This window comes from Corythoichthys intestinalis, chromosome 8 (assembly GCF_030265065.1).
Source record: "Corythoichthys intestinalis isolate RoL2023-P3 chromosome 8, ASM3026506v1, whole genome shotgun sequence".
Taxonomy (NCBI): domain Eukaryota; kingdom Metazoa; phylum Chordata; class Actinopteri; order Syngnathiformes; family Syngnathidae; genus Corythoichthys; species Corythoichthys intestinalis.
The window spans coordinates 51,410,563-51,430,910 of NC_080402.1; the positions used below are offsets into that span (position 1 = coordinate 51,410,563).

A 20,348-nucleotide genomic window follows, 5' to 3' on the forward strand; every position below is an offset into this window, starting at 1 on the left:
GAGTCAAGTTGTCTCCCGGGCAAGATAGGACAAGATAGAGCAGTGGTAATGAGCCAGACAGTGCTATTCGTGTGTGGTAGGCGTGTCTATACACCTAAACACCTGTAAAAATGTAGTGCAAGTGAGAAGACACTTAAGGAATATAGCAAAATCATAGCAATGGGAGAGTTACACCACACCCAGTGACTCAGTCACATAAGTATCTGTTCAAAGAAATGATAGACAATGAATCTCATATGCACATTAGTCATCAAAAGTGTGGTTCCAGGCATAAGAACGAAGGGTAATTTCAACGTCAAACCGGTCTGTGTGAAATCAGGAAGTACATGACTGGCTGTAGAAGAGGATTGGCTGGGGACCTTAGATAAATAAAACCAAAATAATACACAATCCAGTGGTTCTGAAACTTTTCATTACTAATGTCACCTAAAAATTATTGAGCACTCAAAGTACAGGTAATCCAGGGGTTACGACGTAACCAATTTACGTGATTTCTACTTTCCGACGCCAGGGTATCATCTGCTCTTTTGTCGCCAGTCTTTTTTAAATGTTTTAATTTTTTTAAAATAATGTTGACTTTTGTTTTGTGATACATGCTTTTGTTTTGGCGCAGGAAGCATAGAGCAGGTAATACTTCCTCACGCGAGTTAGAGTGCATGTATACACGAAGAAGAAAGTATTTGTGCACACACGTCCTTGATCTGATGGGAGGAGGAATTGGTTTGCTCAGTGGAATGTTGACTCATGCTCGGTATGAGGGAATACAAGAGACCAATGGGCAGTGCAGCCTCAAACTTTGACCTGTTTATGAAACATGCTGTCAAAATGAGAAGAATTTGGAATGGGTATTTGCCAAATTATTAGCTATTAGGTATAGTGGTCTTGAATTAGAAAAAAAATGCTTTATTATCTAAATCTGAAGGTTTCGGTGAATCCACATGTGAAGCTTGTGGTGTTCGGTACCTTTTTGATATACGTAAGCGCTCAGGGCCAGCCTGGAATCTCGACTCCCTGTATGGCTCCGAGAAAATCTGACGACTTGGATGAAATAAAATCATCGATTCAGAAATTGCAGGTCACCATGACCGACTTGATTCAAAGGCAAAATCAAGAAATCTCCAGCTCCAGCTACTGCGGGCTGAAAATGAGAAACTCAAGCAGGCGGTCGAGGAGAGAGATGTTCGCATCAAAAGGCTGGAGTTCCTAGCAGACAAGCTCGACCAGGGCAGACGTGCAAATGATCTCATCATTTCTGGATTACAACTGAAGCCTAGATCATTTGCCGATGTCACTAAAGGCTCCCTACAAGGGGTGGACCCAAGTGACGCTTTAGTTGCACAACAGGTAATTTCCAAACTACAAGAATATGGAATAAACGTCAAATCGCAGGACATCCAGCACTGCTTTCTGCTCCCATCTGGGGGGTCATGAAGCTGGCAGACCACAAGAGCAAGACTGCTCTGCTCAAGCAGGGCCGCAGCCTGAAAGGATCGAATATTTTTCTGAATGACAAGTTGACCCGCCGGAATGCAGAAATTGCAAGAAACGCAAAATTGCCGGCACCTGGGTCTCGGATAGCAGAATCCTCATCAAGACGCAAGACATGAAAACCAAAGCAATAAGGCGTCTCAAGGAGCTGATCCAATTCGAAAATTAATGATGACATCTGAAACCCTGTGCTCAATTCAACTAAAAGTGGATGACCAGAGTGAAGAGTGCTATGACGACCCAAATGAAAATCTTGACCCGCACCACAACTTCTACAACACCATATCGGATAAATGCAAATACTACTCAGTAGATCAGTATAACGATTCCATGGATTTGGGCGGTAAGCTTTCACTAATTCATTTCAACGGCAGAAGTCTATACAAGAACTTTGATCACAGTAAGGATTATCTACTTTCAATACCAAGTTTGATGTCATTGCTGTTTCGGAAACCTGGATAAAAGATAACAAAGGCTCTGACTTTAACTTGCATGGATACAACATGGCACTAATGAATCGGACTGCTAAGGGGGGCGGGGGGTGTTGCCTTGTTTGTTAAGGATAACCTTAAGTTTGATATCTTACATGACATGTCCACTAGGATTGACGATCTCGTGGAATGTATCACAATTGAGCTCCTTATCCCCAAATGTAAAAGCATAATTATAATTTGTGTTTACTGAGCTCCGGATTCAAATGTTCAGCTTTTCACTGAGTGTTTGGAAAAAATACTGTTTAAAACGATTAATAAGCATGTTTTTTGTTGTGGGTACATCAACCTAGATTTACTAAACCCCATGAATAATTCGCACATAGTAGACTTTGTTACTACCATGTTCTAGGCCTGCATCCTTTAATTACACAACCAACTAGAATTACGTCACACAATGCCACACTTATTGACAATATTTTCACAAACATCCTGGTGAATGAGACTCAAAGTGGTATTCTAATTAATGACATCTCTGACCATCTACCAATCTTCACTAACCACACTCTCCACAACTACTGCACAAGTCATACAAAGACAATTTACAGGAGACTTAGATCTGACCAGAACATTGCTGAGATGAAAAAAGATCTCCTAACTCAAGACTGGGATGGTGTTTTTAATGAAATTGGATGTACAGTAAATGCAACTTACGGCTATTTTATAAGCACACTTCAACGGACATATGACAAACACATGCTACATTGTGTAAATGGATAATAATTTTTGGGAGAAAATTGCGATGCTGTCTTTGCGTTCACAGGTGACCTTGGGGTCACGTCCTGCCAATTTCAGGGCACTTCCGATTGATTTGGGGACATTTCAGGTACACTTCCCGTTGATATCAGATCATTTCCTATTGATTTGGAGACATAATATGGTCACTTCCGTTGATATTTATAGGTACATGGTGGTCAATGGCATAGACTTACATATACGTCAATGGAATCCAAGTACATTGGCATCAGTAGAATTGACATGTATGGCCGTCAATGTCATGCACGTACATGGTCGTCAATGGCCAGGAATGTACATGGCATGGACATACATGGCCGTCAATGGCATGGATGTACACGGCTGTCAATGGACATTAACTTCATTGGCGTCAATAGAATCGAGACCCATGGCTGCCAATGTCATCGACATACATGGTTGTCATTGGCAAGGCCGTACATGGCTGTCAGTTGCATAGATGTACAGTACATGGCTGTCAAAGGCATCGACTTACTTGGGCACCAGTTGAATGTCAATGGGCTGTAATGGTAATGGTAATGGTAATGGTAATTTTTTGGTCAAAAATCACAACCACCCATGTTTTTCTGCCATTGACAATGAAGGGGAAATTTTAGCCATTCAAAATGAATGGAACAACATACCGTAATTTTCGGGCTATAAGCCACTACTTTTTTCCCTCATTTTGAATCCTGCAGTTTATTGTCCAGTGCGGCTTATTTGACAGACGTCATTAAGTGTCATCCAGCAAATTATGTCACTAACTCCATTAATGTCCAGCTCGGATCTTTTATTCCATTCAAAAGCGAGATAATTTGAAAGATAAAACAAAATGACAGCTGTTATAAGCATTCATTAATGCTCATGACAGTGTCATTTCAGAACTATGATTGTCAAATGACAGTCTTATGGCACCACTGTCAAATAAAGTGTTACCAAATACCATACCTAGCAATTCATTAAACAACTGGGACAGTAACTAAAGAAATAATTAGCACAGAACAGGAATTTTGATTGCTATTTACATCTGTAGCGCTACAGTGCATGCTAGGAGGCATGTTGTACAACAACAGTGTTGAGAGCAGGTGGCAGCAGAGGTTGACTGTCACTCCCAAGGGAGCAGTGATGGCCAAATGAAGCTTCTTGAAGCAGTGATGGTGTCTTATAACAGTCGTATGATGCCGCTGTCAAATAAAGTGTTACCGGTTAATATCTTCCGGTGTAAATATCTCATTATACAGTGAGGACAGCTGAGGCTTATGGTGCAGTGTGGCTTATCTATGAACAAATGTCGTTTTCTTGTCAAATTTGGTGGGTGGCGGCTTATAGTCAGGTGCGCCTTATAGTGTGAAAATTACATGGTAGTACATGGCAATGGTGGGCTATTAGAAACGAATGGAAATTTTTTTGGCGAACTTTGGGGGAACCGTAGGTTTTTGGCATATTCTGTATAATATTTTTATGCCTCACCTACCTGAAATTTTTTACTTATGATTTGTGTGAATTGGATAAAAATTGTAGGACAAGATACATTTTGGGACTTTTTTTTTTTTTCAAAAAACCCGTGATTTGGCGTCATTAGTCATTTTTTGGGGGTCATTTAAAAGATTCTCTACCTCGCACGAGAATTCCGGTCATTTCGGTATATGAATTGTGTCCATGGGATAAACTGTTTGGGTTGTGCGGTGCGCCAAAGAAACGCCATTAAAAAAAAAAACGAGAAAAAAAAAAACAATAACATACAGTAGATGGTTGCTTTAGCGTTACATGCAAAGATATCATCCAATTTAGCAAAAGGCAAGGAAATATAATGTTTTTTAATAGCCTAGTTTCCTAAACCGGTTATAGCAAACATTAAAATTCCATATGGGATTCAGGAATTTGAATCGGTTCTAAATAGCACCTTTTTGTGAGATGTTTAACCATGTTTCTGTTCACACTGCAGCCATTTCATTTAATAGGTGTCTTAATAGTTTTACAGTTATTGTTTTCGCTTGAAATTCCTTTCCGACTTTAATCCTTCAGAACATAAAGTTACCACTGAAACATGTCTGAGCTATACTGATTAGTCATTAACGTATAGAGATAAATTCTTTTACGAGACAACCAGTTAATGTTTTTCATGAGATGTTAAAAATCTGTTACTACCAAAATAGCATATATACTATAAATACATAGGAATTGTGACTTTTTTATCATTAAGTTTAAGGTTATAATTTAATTAATAATAACGGCACACACATTTTTGATAGAAAAATGCATGTTTTGTTATGTTATGACTTTAGTTAGTGGATAAAGAAACTCTGTTGTCAGTTAGGAATTGATTCATGATAGTCTTGTTTCAGACAGACGCATATTATTAAATAGCATAAAACAGCTACACAGTCCTCAGTATCTTCCAGGTAATTTGTACATAATAGCCCATGTTTTTATATTGTTTTTGCTATATTTTTTCATGACAGAATCTTACTTATTGTAATGGTTTTCTACGACTAATCCTGATTTTGTAAAAGGTAAATACGAAGCTCTGTCATCTTTCTGCTGAGTGGCACTGAATAGAGAAGTCATGCTTCATTACAACTATGATACCCAAATAAACAAAACAAATCCAATAATATTGTAGGCTTTCACAAAGTGTAATATTGGACATGATGCCAAATCCACTTTTAGATCGTGATCTTAAAAAAATAAATACCACTGTACTCTTTGATGTGTTAGTAGTGTAAACTGCATAGTATAAAATCCACTGCAAAGAAGCCATTAGAAATTAAAATTACAATTTAAATGTGCAATGTGCCACCAAATCATCCTCACCAGCGGCTGCCTTTTTTCTTTTTAAAGTAACTCCACTCTTTTTCTGCTTTATTATTTTGAGTTTATCATCAAAACCTTTTGTCATGATGGTTTAAAAAAATCTACATTATGTTTGTTCTCAAATCTAAAAAAAGAATAAGAGAACATTATTTTGAATAATGTTTACCTACTTTCACTATTTTGAAACTAAAATGTAACCCTAAGTATTTAGACCTGGGGCTATTTTTCCTGTACTATTGAAGTAAACACCCCCTCAGCCGACTTTGTTCGAACTTGTCAGCTGAAGGTATGAGTCACAGAACATATACATAAAATCACAGGTATTTGCAAGGAAGAGCACAACATATTCTTTTAGCACGTGTGTTTTATAGTTTGGAGGAGATCTATTTTCTTTTCTTTTCTTTTCTTTCCTTTTTTTTTTTTTTTTTTAACTTTTTGAAAAATGATCTGAGAGGCAGGTAGGACTCATTTTACTTATTTTTCTGAAGATGAAAGTTTTACATGGTAAATTATAGTGCATCATTTCAGCTTTTCTTCTCTGAGGTAGAAAAAAATTGATCTCTGCACAAAACATTGAAATAATTCGTGGAAAAATATAAAATTAGAACAAATTTTACATTTGTATACATACAAATACATAATGTATTTAAAATTTGCATCCCCACAAGAGGCACATATTATAGTTATTGTAGTTATTGTTATTGGCAACAACTCATTTTTTTCTGTTGCTGTTACTGTTGCTGTTGCTGCACATTGGGTTTAGGGTTTAGATCAGAGGATTGATTGCACTAATTGTTTTTTATTACAGATTTGTATTTCAATATTTAATTATCTAATTTACTGTTAATTATTCCTTTAACATTTTAATGTCAACTATTTTTTGAAAGCCCTCCGGGATATTTTAGTTATTTAAAGCTGCACTATAACTAAGCATAACTGCACCTAAGATAATAATATTTAAAATGAATAAATGAATAAATAAATTATATTTCAAAATGAGTCACCATTCAACATTGAGATATTGTTTTTGTTTTTTTTTCGTATTTATGCATATGAATGAGTTTCTTGGTGTAGGTAGAAGTTACTATACATACAAAATCAATATAAAGTAGAGCATCATGCAATATCCAAAGGTTTTACAACCAATACAATTTTTGTAATAATATTTCAGATCTGCATTTTGCGTGAATGTTGGTAATCACATAAAAAACTACCTGTATTTACACTACTGTTCAAAAGTTTGGGGTGGCTACGACCCCAAACTTTTGAACGGTAGTGTGTATTTTTTAAAGAGCCAGTTAAAAGATGGAGCACTGCAGCAACTACAGCCACATTTCATTGTAACTGGCTGCTTCAGTTGATGTTTGTGCAGTAGAGTAAAAATGACAGAGAGAATACATGAAAATGAAGAAAAACAATTTTTATTTACTGTATACAATATACTGTATGTGAATGCACTGTTAGCGGCTTTAAAATTCAATCATTTTTGAAAACATTTAAAATAGGGTCAAACACTCTATTGCTGATTGTCTTTTTTTTTTTTTTCTCCATAAACTTAAAACCAAAGGTAGGTTTTAACTGTTTCGAAACTCTGTAGGACTATGTTTAAAGTAAAATGCTTATAGAGTGCATAAAAAGCCACACCTTTTTCTAGCTTGCAGTGAACACTTTTAATCGGCGGCATGTTGGGTTCTGAAAAGCCTTTGCCCTGGAGACACAAATGCAAAACAAGCGCCCTGACAACCGTTAGGAAATTCTTGAAAAAGATTTGGTCAAACGTCGGCTTTTTTGTTAAGAGTTTAAATGTATTTTTATACATTGCCGTTTACATTATACATTACATTATACCCGTTTTATATACCCAAACTACTGCTCATGGTATTTTGTTACACACAGGATAATACAATTGTATGGTGTGAGCAAAAGTAGAAGTTACTTCGACAGATACCTTTAAAACAAGGGAGCCCATTACGTCACAATGCTACACTGTCAAATATGATAAGTTGTCTTTACTTAAAAATTAAAAAAAATTAAAAAAAACGAAAATAGAAACTTGCTGCTTTAGAAAATGTAATTTATGATACTTACATTAATTAGATGCAATTTACCCTTCCCCCCCCCCCAAGTTTTAAGAACACAACCTTAATAATTTGATTATTGTAAATGGTCTATTTTGTGTTTGCAGTAATTAAAATAACTTGAATTAGATTACAGTAATTTATTTATTTTGATTTTTGAGTACTCAAGTGATACCTTAGTTAGCTTTAGTGCTGCTAATATGCAGGTGAACTTCATTTCATTTTTTTTTTTTAACTGAACTAATTTTCATTTTCAAACAGTAATGACCCTATCCCCAAATACACGAAGGGAGAACACTCAGTGGATTAACTCAGTGGAATTAAACTTTATTTCAAAACATGCAACAATGCAATTAAAGCAACACTAGGTAACTGTTCAACCTTTATAAAATATTTTCATTAGATTTGTAATGCCATTTCGACTGACATCTAGTTGAATGACAGCTCCTCTATAGAATGAGTTGGTATGTATCACTTTCACCGGCACTAATTAACTTTGAGGAGGGTGGCAGGAGGTGGGGGAATAAGTTACAGAATCAAATGTTTCTCATTGTCAACATTGTCATACATTTAGCCACAACTGGATTCATTACCTTATAACAGTCCATCCTTCACACTGCCGCTGGAAACAGAAATGTCGTTTAATCCATCTGCAGGTGACTGGGATATCAGGATTTTACAACACTGTGTGCTGGTCCCTATGTGAAACTCAGTCTTCCTTAAGGCAAAACACTACTGCTTTTGTCCACCTGCTTACTTAGTGTTGCTTTAAGACACAAGAGACATTGGGTCTTGACACGCTACTTAATGTTTTATTAATGCTTGGTGTGAAATGAACAATAAGTAGTTTAACCAGAGCTCTCTTCAACAAGTAAATATTGTGGCGAGCAACATGGAGAAGAATGACAGAGGCTAAATTTTGCTATTAATAAATGCTCTTCTTATGCCCCATACGTACACCACTCGACCCCAAAAAACAGCACACGTTGTTGAACAGAACACACATGACAAAACAACATCAATCACTAATCTTGGTGACTCGATTGCCACAACTACCCATCATCCACTGTGGCGGAACAGATAACAGTCGCTCCATTATTTTACTCATTTATAAAGTGTCTCGATGCCATACACAACAAGGCAACTCGATAGTTTACAAAAGCGTAAAAGTTGTATATTAGCATTTACAGTGTAGTGTGGGTAAATAGCGGCACCGAAAAAACAAATACACATATGTAGTTGATTAGGTTGTTGGTGTTGGGCTGCTGAAGGACATGACACGTTCGTGTCTCTAAAGCAATGAATACACTGAATTTAGTTGCTATCGCCACTTCCGGGAGATGATTGGAGGAAACTTTACGTATCGAAATCAAATCATGAGGTTTGGCACGTACTCTTTGCTATTTTTGGCTCTTTAAATTGGCTGACCGAATGCAACTTCTAAAAGGATAGCGGAAAGTAATCATTTCTCATTAAAACACATAAACATTACCATTAAAAATAACTAATAAAAGCATTATATATCCCCGACCCAAAAAACTGCACTTTGTTGTGGTGTTTTGGGTAGAGTAAAAATCAGCCCAGCGGAAAAAAGGGGTTTAAACACGCATGTAGTTCCGATGAATTCATTTGAAAAATCTTAGCCAACACAAGAAATTTCAGTGTTATAGTGTCTTCTCATTGAAATACCTTCTGAAAAAAATCGACCTGACCTTTGGATTATCTAAAACAATGCATGTAAATGGAGAGTACTTATATAGCGCTTTATCTACATTGTTACAATGCCCACAGCGCTTTACATTAGCCCACATTTACCTATTCACACACACATTCACACACCAATGGTGCTGCTGCCACGTAAGGCGCTGCCGACCCATTGGGGGCAAGTTAAGGTTCAGTGCCTTGCCCAAGGGCACTTCGACAGTGGGCAGTCATAGCCGGGAATGGAATCGCTGACCCTTCGGTCCCAGGACAACTCAAGCTACCAACTGCGCCACGGCCGCATGTGGACTGTTTTTTTCCCCTTTTCATGTGTATCATCATTATCATAATATATGAAATGTGAAATCTGACATATGACTTCTGTTGTAAAATTGGCAGAGCTTTAAATTTGTCCTTAAAAAAATAGATTAATACATTATGAACGGCTGTTTCATTTATTTACTGTTCTGCTTTTTGTTAGAGAACAACAAATTTATGTCTAAAACGGGTTGTTTTTGTTCATAAATTAAAATCTTTTACCCTTCCTAGGTATTTGTACTAAATCAAGCCTGTAATACCAGAGACATGAAAATGCACATATTCAAAACATCGTTATGAACGTTGTCAGTGCTGGTTTGAACTTGAAATGGGCGAATAACTACAGTATCAGTCATTCTCAGCCCTGGGCTATGTCATTTCTGGAATCCAAGACTTAAAAAGATATAACATGATGGAACATTGAATCATCTTTTTTTCTTCTAGGTACCTGTTCCCTGTCTGCTAAGGCAAAACCAGTTTAATTTGGATCAGCACCAGAGGGAAAAAAATCTTCCCTACTTCAGAACATTGGTTGGCTGGTGAAACAGGCAAAGAGAGTTCAATAGCTTTAAGAGCTAAAATGAGTTCAGGCGTGGGACTTCGGGGTGAATTAGGCTCCTCTAGCATGTCTTCTGGGTTTGTGACTGTGGAAGACAAGAAAGAAGGAGGTACAGGTACTGTAACCTTTTCTAGGGTGTCCAAAACCTCCAGTGCAGATGGATTTGGGCAACCGACAAGAGGTTCGGCGTCTGCAGTTGCGTCTTCTCCTATTTTAAAGGAGAGGAAGATTTTGACCACTCAAACCATATCCCACCCTGATGTTTTTGACGGTTGGTCATACTTTTAGTTCCCTTTAAGATATATGACAAATTACATCAGTTATTCAATTCAAATAGAGATTATAAATGTCCACTTTTGATGTGTTGACATGTTTCAGGGAGTTCAAGCACAGACTCATCTCCAGAGTATTCCAGGAAAGATTATGGTAAATGAGTTACTTTGAAACACTTTATGAAAATTGTCAGGCAGGTGCTGATGTTATTCAAACTGCCAATCTTGTTTTATAACAGGCTCTTCAAAGGCAACGTCACTTTCCACCACACGAGGGCGAATTCCGAGTCGAGGTGCATATGCAGTTCCAAAATCAGCAAAGTTGTAGCGCGAAACCACTTCTGATAGCTGTGAAACTCATTTTGTCTGGATGAGTACTTTATGCTGCCCTCTGGTGGGCAAGATGCATACAACAAAAGGGGCTGCAACCATTGGTGGTACCTCTACCTACGAAAGTAATTGGTTCTGGAAGTAGTTTCGTAACTTGAAAATTCTGAAAGTAGAGATGTGTTTTCCATGTAAATACCCGAATCTGTTCCAAGCCCCCCCAAATACATAAATCAGACATAAATCTGTTATAGTGCATTAACATGCATCAAAACATGTAACAAATAATTGTTACAATTAGATTATTGCACAGTAAACATAAAATCAGAGTGGTGCATAATGTAAAAAAAACCAAGCGTAAGGAATAAAAGTTAATACACTCATGTAAAGCTGTCGGAACACGAGGGGCGAATGATGAGGACACTGGAATACACACATACACATACAGTAGATGTCCCTCTTAGCCAATTGGATGCTAGGGATGCTAGGCAATAGCCAATGGCAGAGCAGCTATAAGTATGTTACATTTGGTAAACTCTGGGAGCAGCAAGTACCAGCCAAACTATATTATTGCCTTTTGTATCCTGAAATTTCTTTTGTAACAAGAGGCAATATTTCCTCATCGAGGCATCTTAACCTGAACATTCTGTATGTAGAGAAATTCGTAAGTAGAGATACCACTCAACAGCGGAAACCAGTGCGCCTCAATTATTTTCGTGCCCCCCCATCAGGAAGATGTAAACGTTTCGCTGTCCTGCTGTTTTCTGTGTGCTCCTGCTTGGTTCAAAAATACTGCGCACACTGAAAATGCGCGCGCCACTGACACCCACTGAGTGGATGTGCTATTACACTTTTTTCTAGTACGGCAAAAAAGTATGTTCCCCAAGGTCAATTGGGGCGCCACACTATTTGAGAAGAACTGGTATAAACAATGATGTGCTAAGTCTTTAATTCCTTATGTTTTACTGTATGTCTATCTTATTTCTATAGGTACGTTTTTTTCAAATATAAATATTATTTTTGTCATCCCCTGGCATTTTGGGATTTCATTGCACTCTCTTTGCGTATTTCCTCTTTCAGAGAGTGAGATCCGAGCCAGGCTTCAGAGCGCTTCTCCCCCAGCAAGTTGTAAGTATTTAGCACTGTCACTTTGGTCTTATGCTATTAGTTTTCAGCACACCAAACAATTAATATGCATTTTGCAGGGACGGAACTGGGCGATGTGAAGCGTCTGCTGAGAGGAAGCCAGTCTGAGAGCACCAGCACCATTCAGTCCCCGCAAAACTCTTTGCCCATCCCCAAGAAGGCCAGTGTGGAAACTAGAACCATGTCTGAGAGCACTGACTCCGGCACCATTCAGTCTCATAATAACTCATTGATTATTCCCAAGAAGCCCAGCGTAGACACTCGGATCATGTCTGAGAGTACCAGCACTATTCAGTCGACTAACAACTCGCTGGTTGTCCCCAATAAGGCCAGTGTAGAAACCAGGATCGGGACAGAGACATCAAAATCAGGTCGAGCTTTTGTGTGATGAACAAATTCTGCATCTTTGCAATCTTTTCTTTTTTTTTCCTCTCTGGAGATTCTAAAGACTTAGTCATTAATATTTCCCTTTCCTTCTGCATGTCATATCCTTCATATGTGAAAAATCTTACCCCTGATCACAAGAAATATTATGATCTCATTGTCTTCAATAGGTTTGTTCACTGCTCCTGATCACTATGGTGGTGTTTGGCCTGGAAATGTTAGCAGTGTGAACAGCAGCTACAGCTACAGCACAAACCCCAGCAACCTAAGCACCACATCGACCCTTTACCACTCAGGTCGGTCTAATAATATACTATTCTGCAGTTTGTCACTGTGGACATTACAGTGGCTCACTGGTTTGCATCCCTGCTTTAATCTTGCTTTGTTTCGGTCCTAAACACATTCAGTTATCACCAAGGGTGAAAGTGGCTAGAAGTTCTTGCCAGAACTCCATGACATGAAGGTCGTCACAGAGCCTGAATGTTTTATTTTTTATTTTTATTTTTTATTATTCTTAATATTAGTTGTTGGAGTTGAGGGGGGAGGTAAAAACTCCTAAAACCACTGTAATGAAGACAAAAATGCCTTTGGCACAGTTATACCTATAACACATACACAAAAAAATGGTTTTACACATGCATTAAGCTACACATACTAGTACTGTCACAAAGCATATACGAGAAACTGATTTTCATTCAAAATTGTACTTTTTCAATATTTGCAAAATAACAGTTAACAAAACAGCAGTAACCACAACATACATTAACAAAAAAAGTACAAATGACTTACATTATGCACAGTGAAATGGAATATATTTTGAAGATCAGGCAATCATTGACTTTTTTTTTTTTAATTATAAGGAAATAAATAGGTAACCGAACATAAATGAACTAAAATAAGTCCAAAGTGAACATTGATATGGAAGGTAGGTGGTGCGTGCCCTCTTGCCATCCCTGAAGGCCAGTTGATGGGTGCGCGGGTGGCCCGGGGGACCACCCTGGATCCTGGGGGGGTGATGATGGCTCCTGTTTTTGGCTGTTCTAGAATACATTTGCATTGGAACCAATCAGAGCTAACTATTGATGCTGATCACATGTTAGTATGCCAGCCAATTGAACGGACTACTGAGTCCAGTGTGGTTTGCTGCGCGCATGCACAAATGGACGCAACTCATCAGACTCAAATAACTGCGGCAGCTAGGAAGAGCTCCATGCAGTCCATGGAATAAATAAATGATAAATATCAGTGGAAAAGGATTACGCTACACAAGCACTTTATTATACTTGTTGTCCACACTTGTGTATGTAAATCTAATGTTGGTAGATTGTTTTCTTCTTGGAGATGAGAAGTGCGTGTGGAAGCCTGGCAGGTTTATTTTTCAAAATAGGGTTTTGACGGTTGCTGTCATATTTAATTTATTTATTTATTTATTTAAAGCATCGTTCCGCTCCGTTCCAACTCACTTTAACCCTTGGTCATCACTCCTTCAATATCCTTGGTATTTGTTCAAAAGAACAATCTCTGCATGCTTATAATTTCGATGTTTATATTTTCCTCCAAAGATGGTTCAGTCACAGAAATAGTTGTTTCATAAAACACTTTTATGTAATCACAACATTACATTGTCGTGACCGAAAGGGAAAGCTGTAGGAAGTATTTGCAGACTGGAAAGTCTGACATGGACACTTACATAGACTGCCACTGGGCCCCAGATGAAGGATGGCTATTTTTTTTAATTAATGTACCTTATCACACTACTACTGACTGACATGATTTGTATCTCCAATGAATGTACATTGTGTGTTTTAATATTTTGCAATTTTAACAGCGTTTCATCTGTTGTTCAATATTACTTCGTATAGGAGGAGGAGGAGGAGGACTTGGAGGAGGAGGAAGTGGGGGAGGAGGAGGACTTGGAGGAGGGTCCGGAGGAGGAGGACTTGGAGGAGGATCCGGAGGAGGAGGACTTGGAGGAGGAGGCCTTGGAGGAGGATCCGGAGGAGGAGGAATTGGAGGAAGAGGGATAGGAGGAGGTGTTCAGAACAATATGGCCTTCAGCTCTTCCCCTGTGCACAGCGGACTATCCGTCAGCAGCACCGGTGAGTCTTTGGTGTTGATAAAGTCATGATTCATCATAAAATCACTCCAATTATGAGGCCCACTTGTGTTTTTTTGATCCTTTAGTGCCAGTGTACGGTGTTCAGAATAACCTCATCAGTAACACCAGTCCTGCAGTCCACTCTCCTGCTGCAGCTAATCCCCAAATAGGTAATCATGTCCAGATAAATTTAATGTAACATTTATAATATGCAGGAACCCGTATCCAACTCATTTACTGATAATGACAAGTATACTTATTATTTTTTTAATGAGGTAGTTGGTTCCCTGATGGGTTCATTGTGGATTTAAACCTTAAAAACAGTCTTACTTCTGTACAACTGCCTGCAGATGGCAGCGATGCACTATTTTACACTAGATAAGCACAGTTCACAGGTCAACACAACAGGTTTTTGGAGAATATATGCAGCATATGTAGTTAAGAATGTAATGGTACTTGTATTTGACCCGTACGGTCACAGTATGGGCATCACGGTTTGGTGTGCGCTGTCAGACGGTGTACATCCAGGGATCGATAGAGGTAATGTGCCTAAACCAACAACTGACTTACGGGAAAAAGAAGACAAACCAAAATAGATGAAATCAAATGGAGTTTTACTAACACATTTTGAAGTGTATTTATTTTATTTTATTTTATTTTATTTTATTTTTTTCAAATCAGGATATGTTTAATTTGCTCTAGCCGTAGGCTGAAGTCATTAAAACACTAAGTGAGTATTTATTTTTGCACTATTTGAAGAGATGTTTTTTTCAGTTTTGGAACTATTTGCACTTTTTATTTTATTTTGGCCAGTATAAAAATATATCTTATGTGGGAGTGTATGTTCACAACAGTTAACTGTGTGTAATCCAACACTGAAAATGGTAGTATCCAACTTTCATTAAAAAAGGTTGCCAGATGGCTACCTGACTTTAATTGTTACCTCAGTCGATCCCTACAAAAAGGGTGTGTAGCCTATTTTTGCACATATATTGTGAATTAAAAAATGTTAGAACAATAAAAACACAAATTCGCAAGTATGATGTTTTCTTGTATTAATTTTGCACTTTAATAAGAGCTGTGTTTTAGTTTTAACGAGGGGTGGAAGTGGCTAGAATTTCTTGCCGGAACTCCCTGACATGAAGGTCGCCACGGAGCCAGATTTTTTTTTTCTGCTGTGGGGTCAAACCTCCTAAAACCACTGAAATGCAGATAATACTGCTTTTGGCATAGTTATTCCGAAAACATACAAAGTAAAAGGAAGTGAGAAGCGTCATTATTTAAAGTAAAATCTTTTATTTTGTCCCTAATGCCATATTGACTTATTTCTCTTTTTCAGTTTATGGTGTGCAGAAAAATGTCTCTTCTCCTGGAATCAGCACAACTACAGGTAAATAATAAAAACAAAAACAAAAAAATCTAAGATTATTTCCAAATGACTCAATAGAGAAGTTTACATTTTTTTGTTAGAATCTGTTTGGCTATTTTGCAATTGACAACATGCATTTTTATCTTGTTGATTTTTTTTTTTTTTTTTTTTTTTTTGAGCATCCCCAATAAAAAAAAAAAAACAAAAAAACAAAACAAAACAAAACAACAACAACAAAAACTGAAGCCAGTTAAAACATTGCTTCTATGGCAATACAGTGTCGCAAGCCCAGCAAAACCAATACGGGCAGAAACGCAAAGCCATTTGAGCAGTACAATACAATATTTAATTCCGGTTATCACTTACCATTCCTTATCCATGGTGAACACATACACTTATACAACTCTAGTGCTTGTTGATCCAAGGGCGTAAGTTTGGTCTCAACATTGGTGGGGACGATATACGTAACAGCATAACCTGTACACTTTTTGCTGGAACACGACCTTAATAAGACCTAACTGATTGAGTGAACGGGGTCAGGGCTACATTTGCCACGAATATGAACCTAAATAATTGATAGGCTAAATGATCAATGCAAAATAAATCTGTGTTGACTTATGCTAACTTTCTTGTGTATTGGTTCAGGTGATACACAGTTTGATTCAAACCTTTGTTTCAAGAACTACTAACGAAACATTTTGAAAACTTCCAGAAGAAATGTCTGGATTTTATTATCAAATTTAAATTGCAATATTTGAACATAACTTAAATTATCTGAGCATACACAAGAAATACAAACTTGTTAATAATATCTACTGCTTTTGTCCACAAACACAGCCAAACTCAGCAAAAAATGAACGATCTTTTGGGCTGCTGTCAGACCACATAAATAAGAAAAAAATGAAAATTGACCGACACACAGAATGGGGACCTCTCTCTCTAAGGAGCTTCTTGCTCACGTTTTTCTGGTTCTCAAGTTTTCAGCAGAGTTCACTACATTTCTCACAGTTTAATTAACATTAACAGTGGAAAACACATACAGGAGGACACTTCTCTTTAAGCAGCTTCCACTTGTGTTTTGCAAGAAAGCAAGTTCACACAGTTTAATGTTATGCTAACTCTGATGCTGGTCAGACATACAGTAACAAAATTAATAATAATAATAATAATAATAATAATACATTTTATTTGAAGGCACCTTTCTGGCACTCAAGGTCGGCGTACAATTATTTAAAAAACAATTAGACAAAGACTAGAAACAGTAAAAATAATTAAGTATAGAATGAAAACGAAATTAGTGGTGTCTTTCCTACCTCGCTTCTTTTTCCATTACTTACAGTGGTTACTGCTGCGTGCCGAAAAAACTTCAAATATCCCTCCTCTTCGAATTGGGCGGAGGAGGCGGCATGTCGTCGACATGTAATTCTGTCGGAGCTGTGCTTGTGTTTGTGTCTGTGTTATGTCCCTACCGTCCCAATGCAAACCAACGTATTTGGGTCTAACACCATATACAAAATCTCTTACCTGTGAAGATTTACTGTACCTGGTTGTTTAATTTACAACATGATGTTTCACAATTAGTATTCATATATACAAGTAATGAATATTTCATTGTCCACTTTAATTTCAAATTAAAGGCTTTGCTGTATAATTACAGTATATAATAATGCATGTTTTAGCAAAGTTTAAATGATAGAATAAGTAAAATTCATAGTAGTGGTTTACGAGCATTATGACCGTATTTGGCTGGTAATCAGTCCGTTCAAAATCAGCTGGAATGGACTCTAGTACAGGGGTCCCCAACCTTTTTTGCGCTACGGACCGGTGTTACTTGTTTTTTTTTTTTGTCACGGGCCGGTCTTCTGAGAAATTTTGCAACCCATCAAAAATTGCGACAATGCGGTTCTGCACATGCGCGTAACTTTAAACATAGCCGCAAAATGCGCAAATGCAGCGATTCCAAAGTAAACACTAAAAACTTTCTTGAAGAAAGGAATATTAACTTATGTTTGATCATGGAAGGACTTGTAGAAAAGTTCTCCCCAGATACATCTTGCCATGTAAGCTGCACAGAACAACTGCACACCGCTCTCACCATTAACGACTTCGCCTTGTCGTTAAGCATTAATTAAGAAGCCTGCTTCACAAAGATACGATGTTGGAAATTGTAGCGATGTCAGGATATTCCGGAATGACTTTAATCCAGAACCTCGGTAGAGTTGTTGTCTCAAATGTACGTTTAATAAGGTCGCCGTCATTTGCGATCTCAACAAGTTGATCTTCCTGTTGGACAGACATGCTCGAATCACTCTGTTTATTCACAAGCGGGTCACGAATTCACTCCTTTGCCGTTCGTCGGTCTTCGAGGTTGTAGGCTTGTCAGGTGCCCTTTTCGCCGTAAAAATATCTCCAAAGACGTCTGTTTTCCAGTCATCTTCGCTCGTGTGGGGCTAATTATTTCCGGGTAGAAATGTGCTGCGCCCGCGGCCTAGTAATACTTTATTATCGAGGACAAGCGCACATAGATATATTATATACACAAACAAGATGTACTGCTAGCAGTCCAATCAATGGATTTCTAGGATGACATTCTAATCTATCCCGTCGTATTGTATCTAGAGTAGACAGTGATATTGGTGTGTTAAGCAGGGGGACAGGGTTAATTCGGTCAGAATGCGGTCTTTATTAAATTATTATTTCTGTGTGGCCCGGTAGCAAATGCGCCACGGACTGGTACCGGTCCGCGGCCCGGCAGATGGGGACCCCTGCTCTAGTATACCTGCACCCTTAAAGATATCGGTTATTCCTCCCATTGCTGATGGACTGAATTGAAAAGTATTGCCACATGTTATCATATGAATAATTTTGACTTGCAAATCTGTTACATGCAGCGCGTCCAAGTAGTCCTTCGGCTGATGAGACTTTGGGCAAAGATTTTAAATTCACGATGATAGAAAAGGACAATACACCTGTGAAGAAGGAGTCAGAGCGACTGGTCATGAGCAAAGATACGGGCAAACAATTCATGTCTACTGCTCCTGCAACTTCTACAATGTCTTCTGGTACCACTTGAGACTTATGACAAGCAATGCAGAACAATATAACGCTGATATGGAATACTTTTCATGCAATTACATTATTGCTGTGTGTTCTCTTTATAGCTGCCTACTCTGACGATTCACTGACGAGAGAGAAGCAAAAGCTTACTGCGAGCCTCATGAATGACGGAAGGGAAGCTAAAGGTACAGTATACAAGATAAAAACTTCTATATTGGGACGTGCCAATATTTTACTTACAGTAAGTTGTTTTTTTCCCGTAGGTCCTGCCCTGAAATTTGGTTCAAAAAATAAAGTTGGCTGTGCAGGTACAGTAAATTTCCAATTTTACTGTACATGATAGTCTTCCAATATGAAATTTCAGGGAACCATGACCAACTGTCAGTGTTAGTAAATTTCATTTTCTACATGAACACGCTATTATTGACAGACATATTAGAAACCCAGACAGCAATTATTTTATCCACCTAAACACTGACACGTTGTCAGATTCATCTTCTCATTCAACTTTAAATCTGCTGCGGCACTGGCCTATTCGTAAAACTCACTTAAATGTTGGGTCAGTGTTCAGTCAGATTTTGTACCCCGTCAGAAATTACAACTTACAAATAGCCGCGAATGCAGGGATTCCAAAATAATCACCAAAAGCTTTCTATAAATCAAGGAATTACCGTATTTTTCGGACTATAAGTCGCACCTGATTATAAGTCGCACCAGCCATAAAATGCCCAACTGAGAGGAAAAAACATATATAGGTCGCACCGGAGTATCATTTTCGGGGGAAATTTACTTGATAAAATCCAACACATCCACAAACAGATATGTCATCTTGAAAGGCAATTTAATATAAAAATACAGTAGAGAACAGCATGTTGAATAAGTGTACAGTATGATAATGTTACATTATGCATGAAATAAGAAATGCGAACGTGGCCGGTATGTTAACGTAACATCATTATTAAGAGTTATTCAGATAACTATAGCATAAAGAACATGCTAACAAGTTTACCAAACCATCAGTGTCACTCCAAAACACCAAAATAACCTGTGAAATGATATCATAATGTGTTAATAATTTCACACATAAGTCGCTCCCGAGTATAAGTCGCACCCCCAGTCAAACTATGAAAAAAACTGCGACTTATATTCCGAAAAATACGGTATGTACTTTTGTTTGGTCATGGACGCACACGAAGGACACTAGACTGACTTCGTTGTTCCTTATGGAGGCTGGCCTGACCGCAGTAGTTTTGCAGGTTAGCAAGTTCAGACCGTTTACTGTTATGCTAACTCTGATGCAGGTCGGACTTTCAGTAATGAAATTAGTGATGTTTCCCGCACCTCCACAATTTTGACATCTTTTTACATTACATACAGTGGCTGGTGCTCATCGAAAAAAAAAAAAACTTGTTATATCCCTCCTCTTCGAAGGAGGCAGCATATTGTCGACATTAATCTGTCAGGGCTGTGTTTGTGTGCTTGTGTGTGGTGGGGTGGCGGGGGGTGTTCGTTCA

The 20,348-nt window shown here is 38.0% G+C and overlaps 1 protein-coding gene across 1 annotated transcript in view; it reads left to right on the forward strand.

The window, feature by feature from the left end:
• Positions 1-5,868: 5,868 nt before the first annotated feature.
• Positions 5,869-20,348, forward strand: part of LOC130919869 (collagen alpha-1(XVII) chain-like) — a 48,945-nt gene continuing 34,465 nt past the window's right edge. The window contains exons 1-13 of the mRNA XM_057842489.1: positions 5,869-5,983; positions 10,067-10,452; positions 10,560-10,607; positions 10,693-10,746; positions 11,861-11,908; positions 11,986-12,297; positions 12,481-12,606; positions 14,173-14,409; positions 14,495-14,578; positions 15,748-15,798; positions 18,669-18,839; positions 18,939-19,019; positions 19,098-19,142. Coding sequence (XP_057698472.1) covers positions 10,203-10,452; positions 10,560-10,607; positions 10,693-10,746; positions 11,861-11,908; positions 11,986-12,297; positions 12,481-12,606; positions 14,173-14,409; positions 14,495-14,578; positions 15,748-15,798; positions 18,669-18,839; positions 18,939-19,019; positions 19,098-19,142 — 1,507 coding nt within the window. The 5' untranslated portion in view covers positions 5,869-5,983; positions 10,067-10,202. The remainder of the gene's footprint in view (positions 5,984-10,066; positions 10,453-10,559; positions 10,608-10,692; positions 10,747-11,860; positions 11,909-11,985; positions 12,298-12,480; positions 12,607-14,172; positions 14,410-14,494; positions 14,579-15,747; positions 15,799-18,668; positions 18,840-18,938; positions 19,020-19,097; positions 19,143-20,348) is intronic.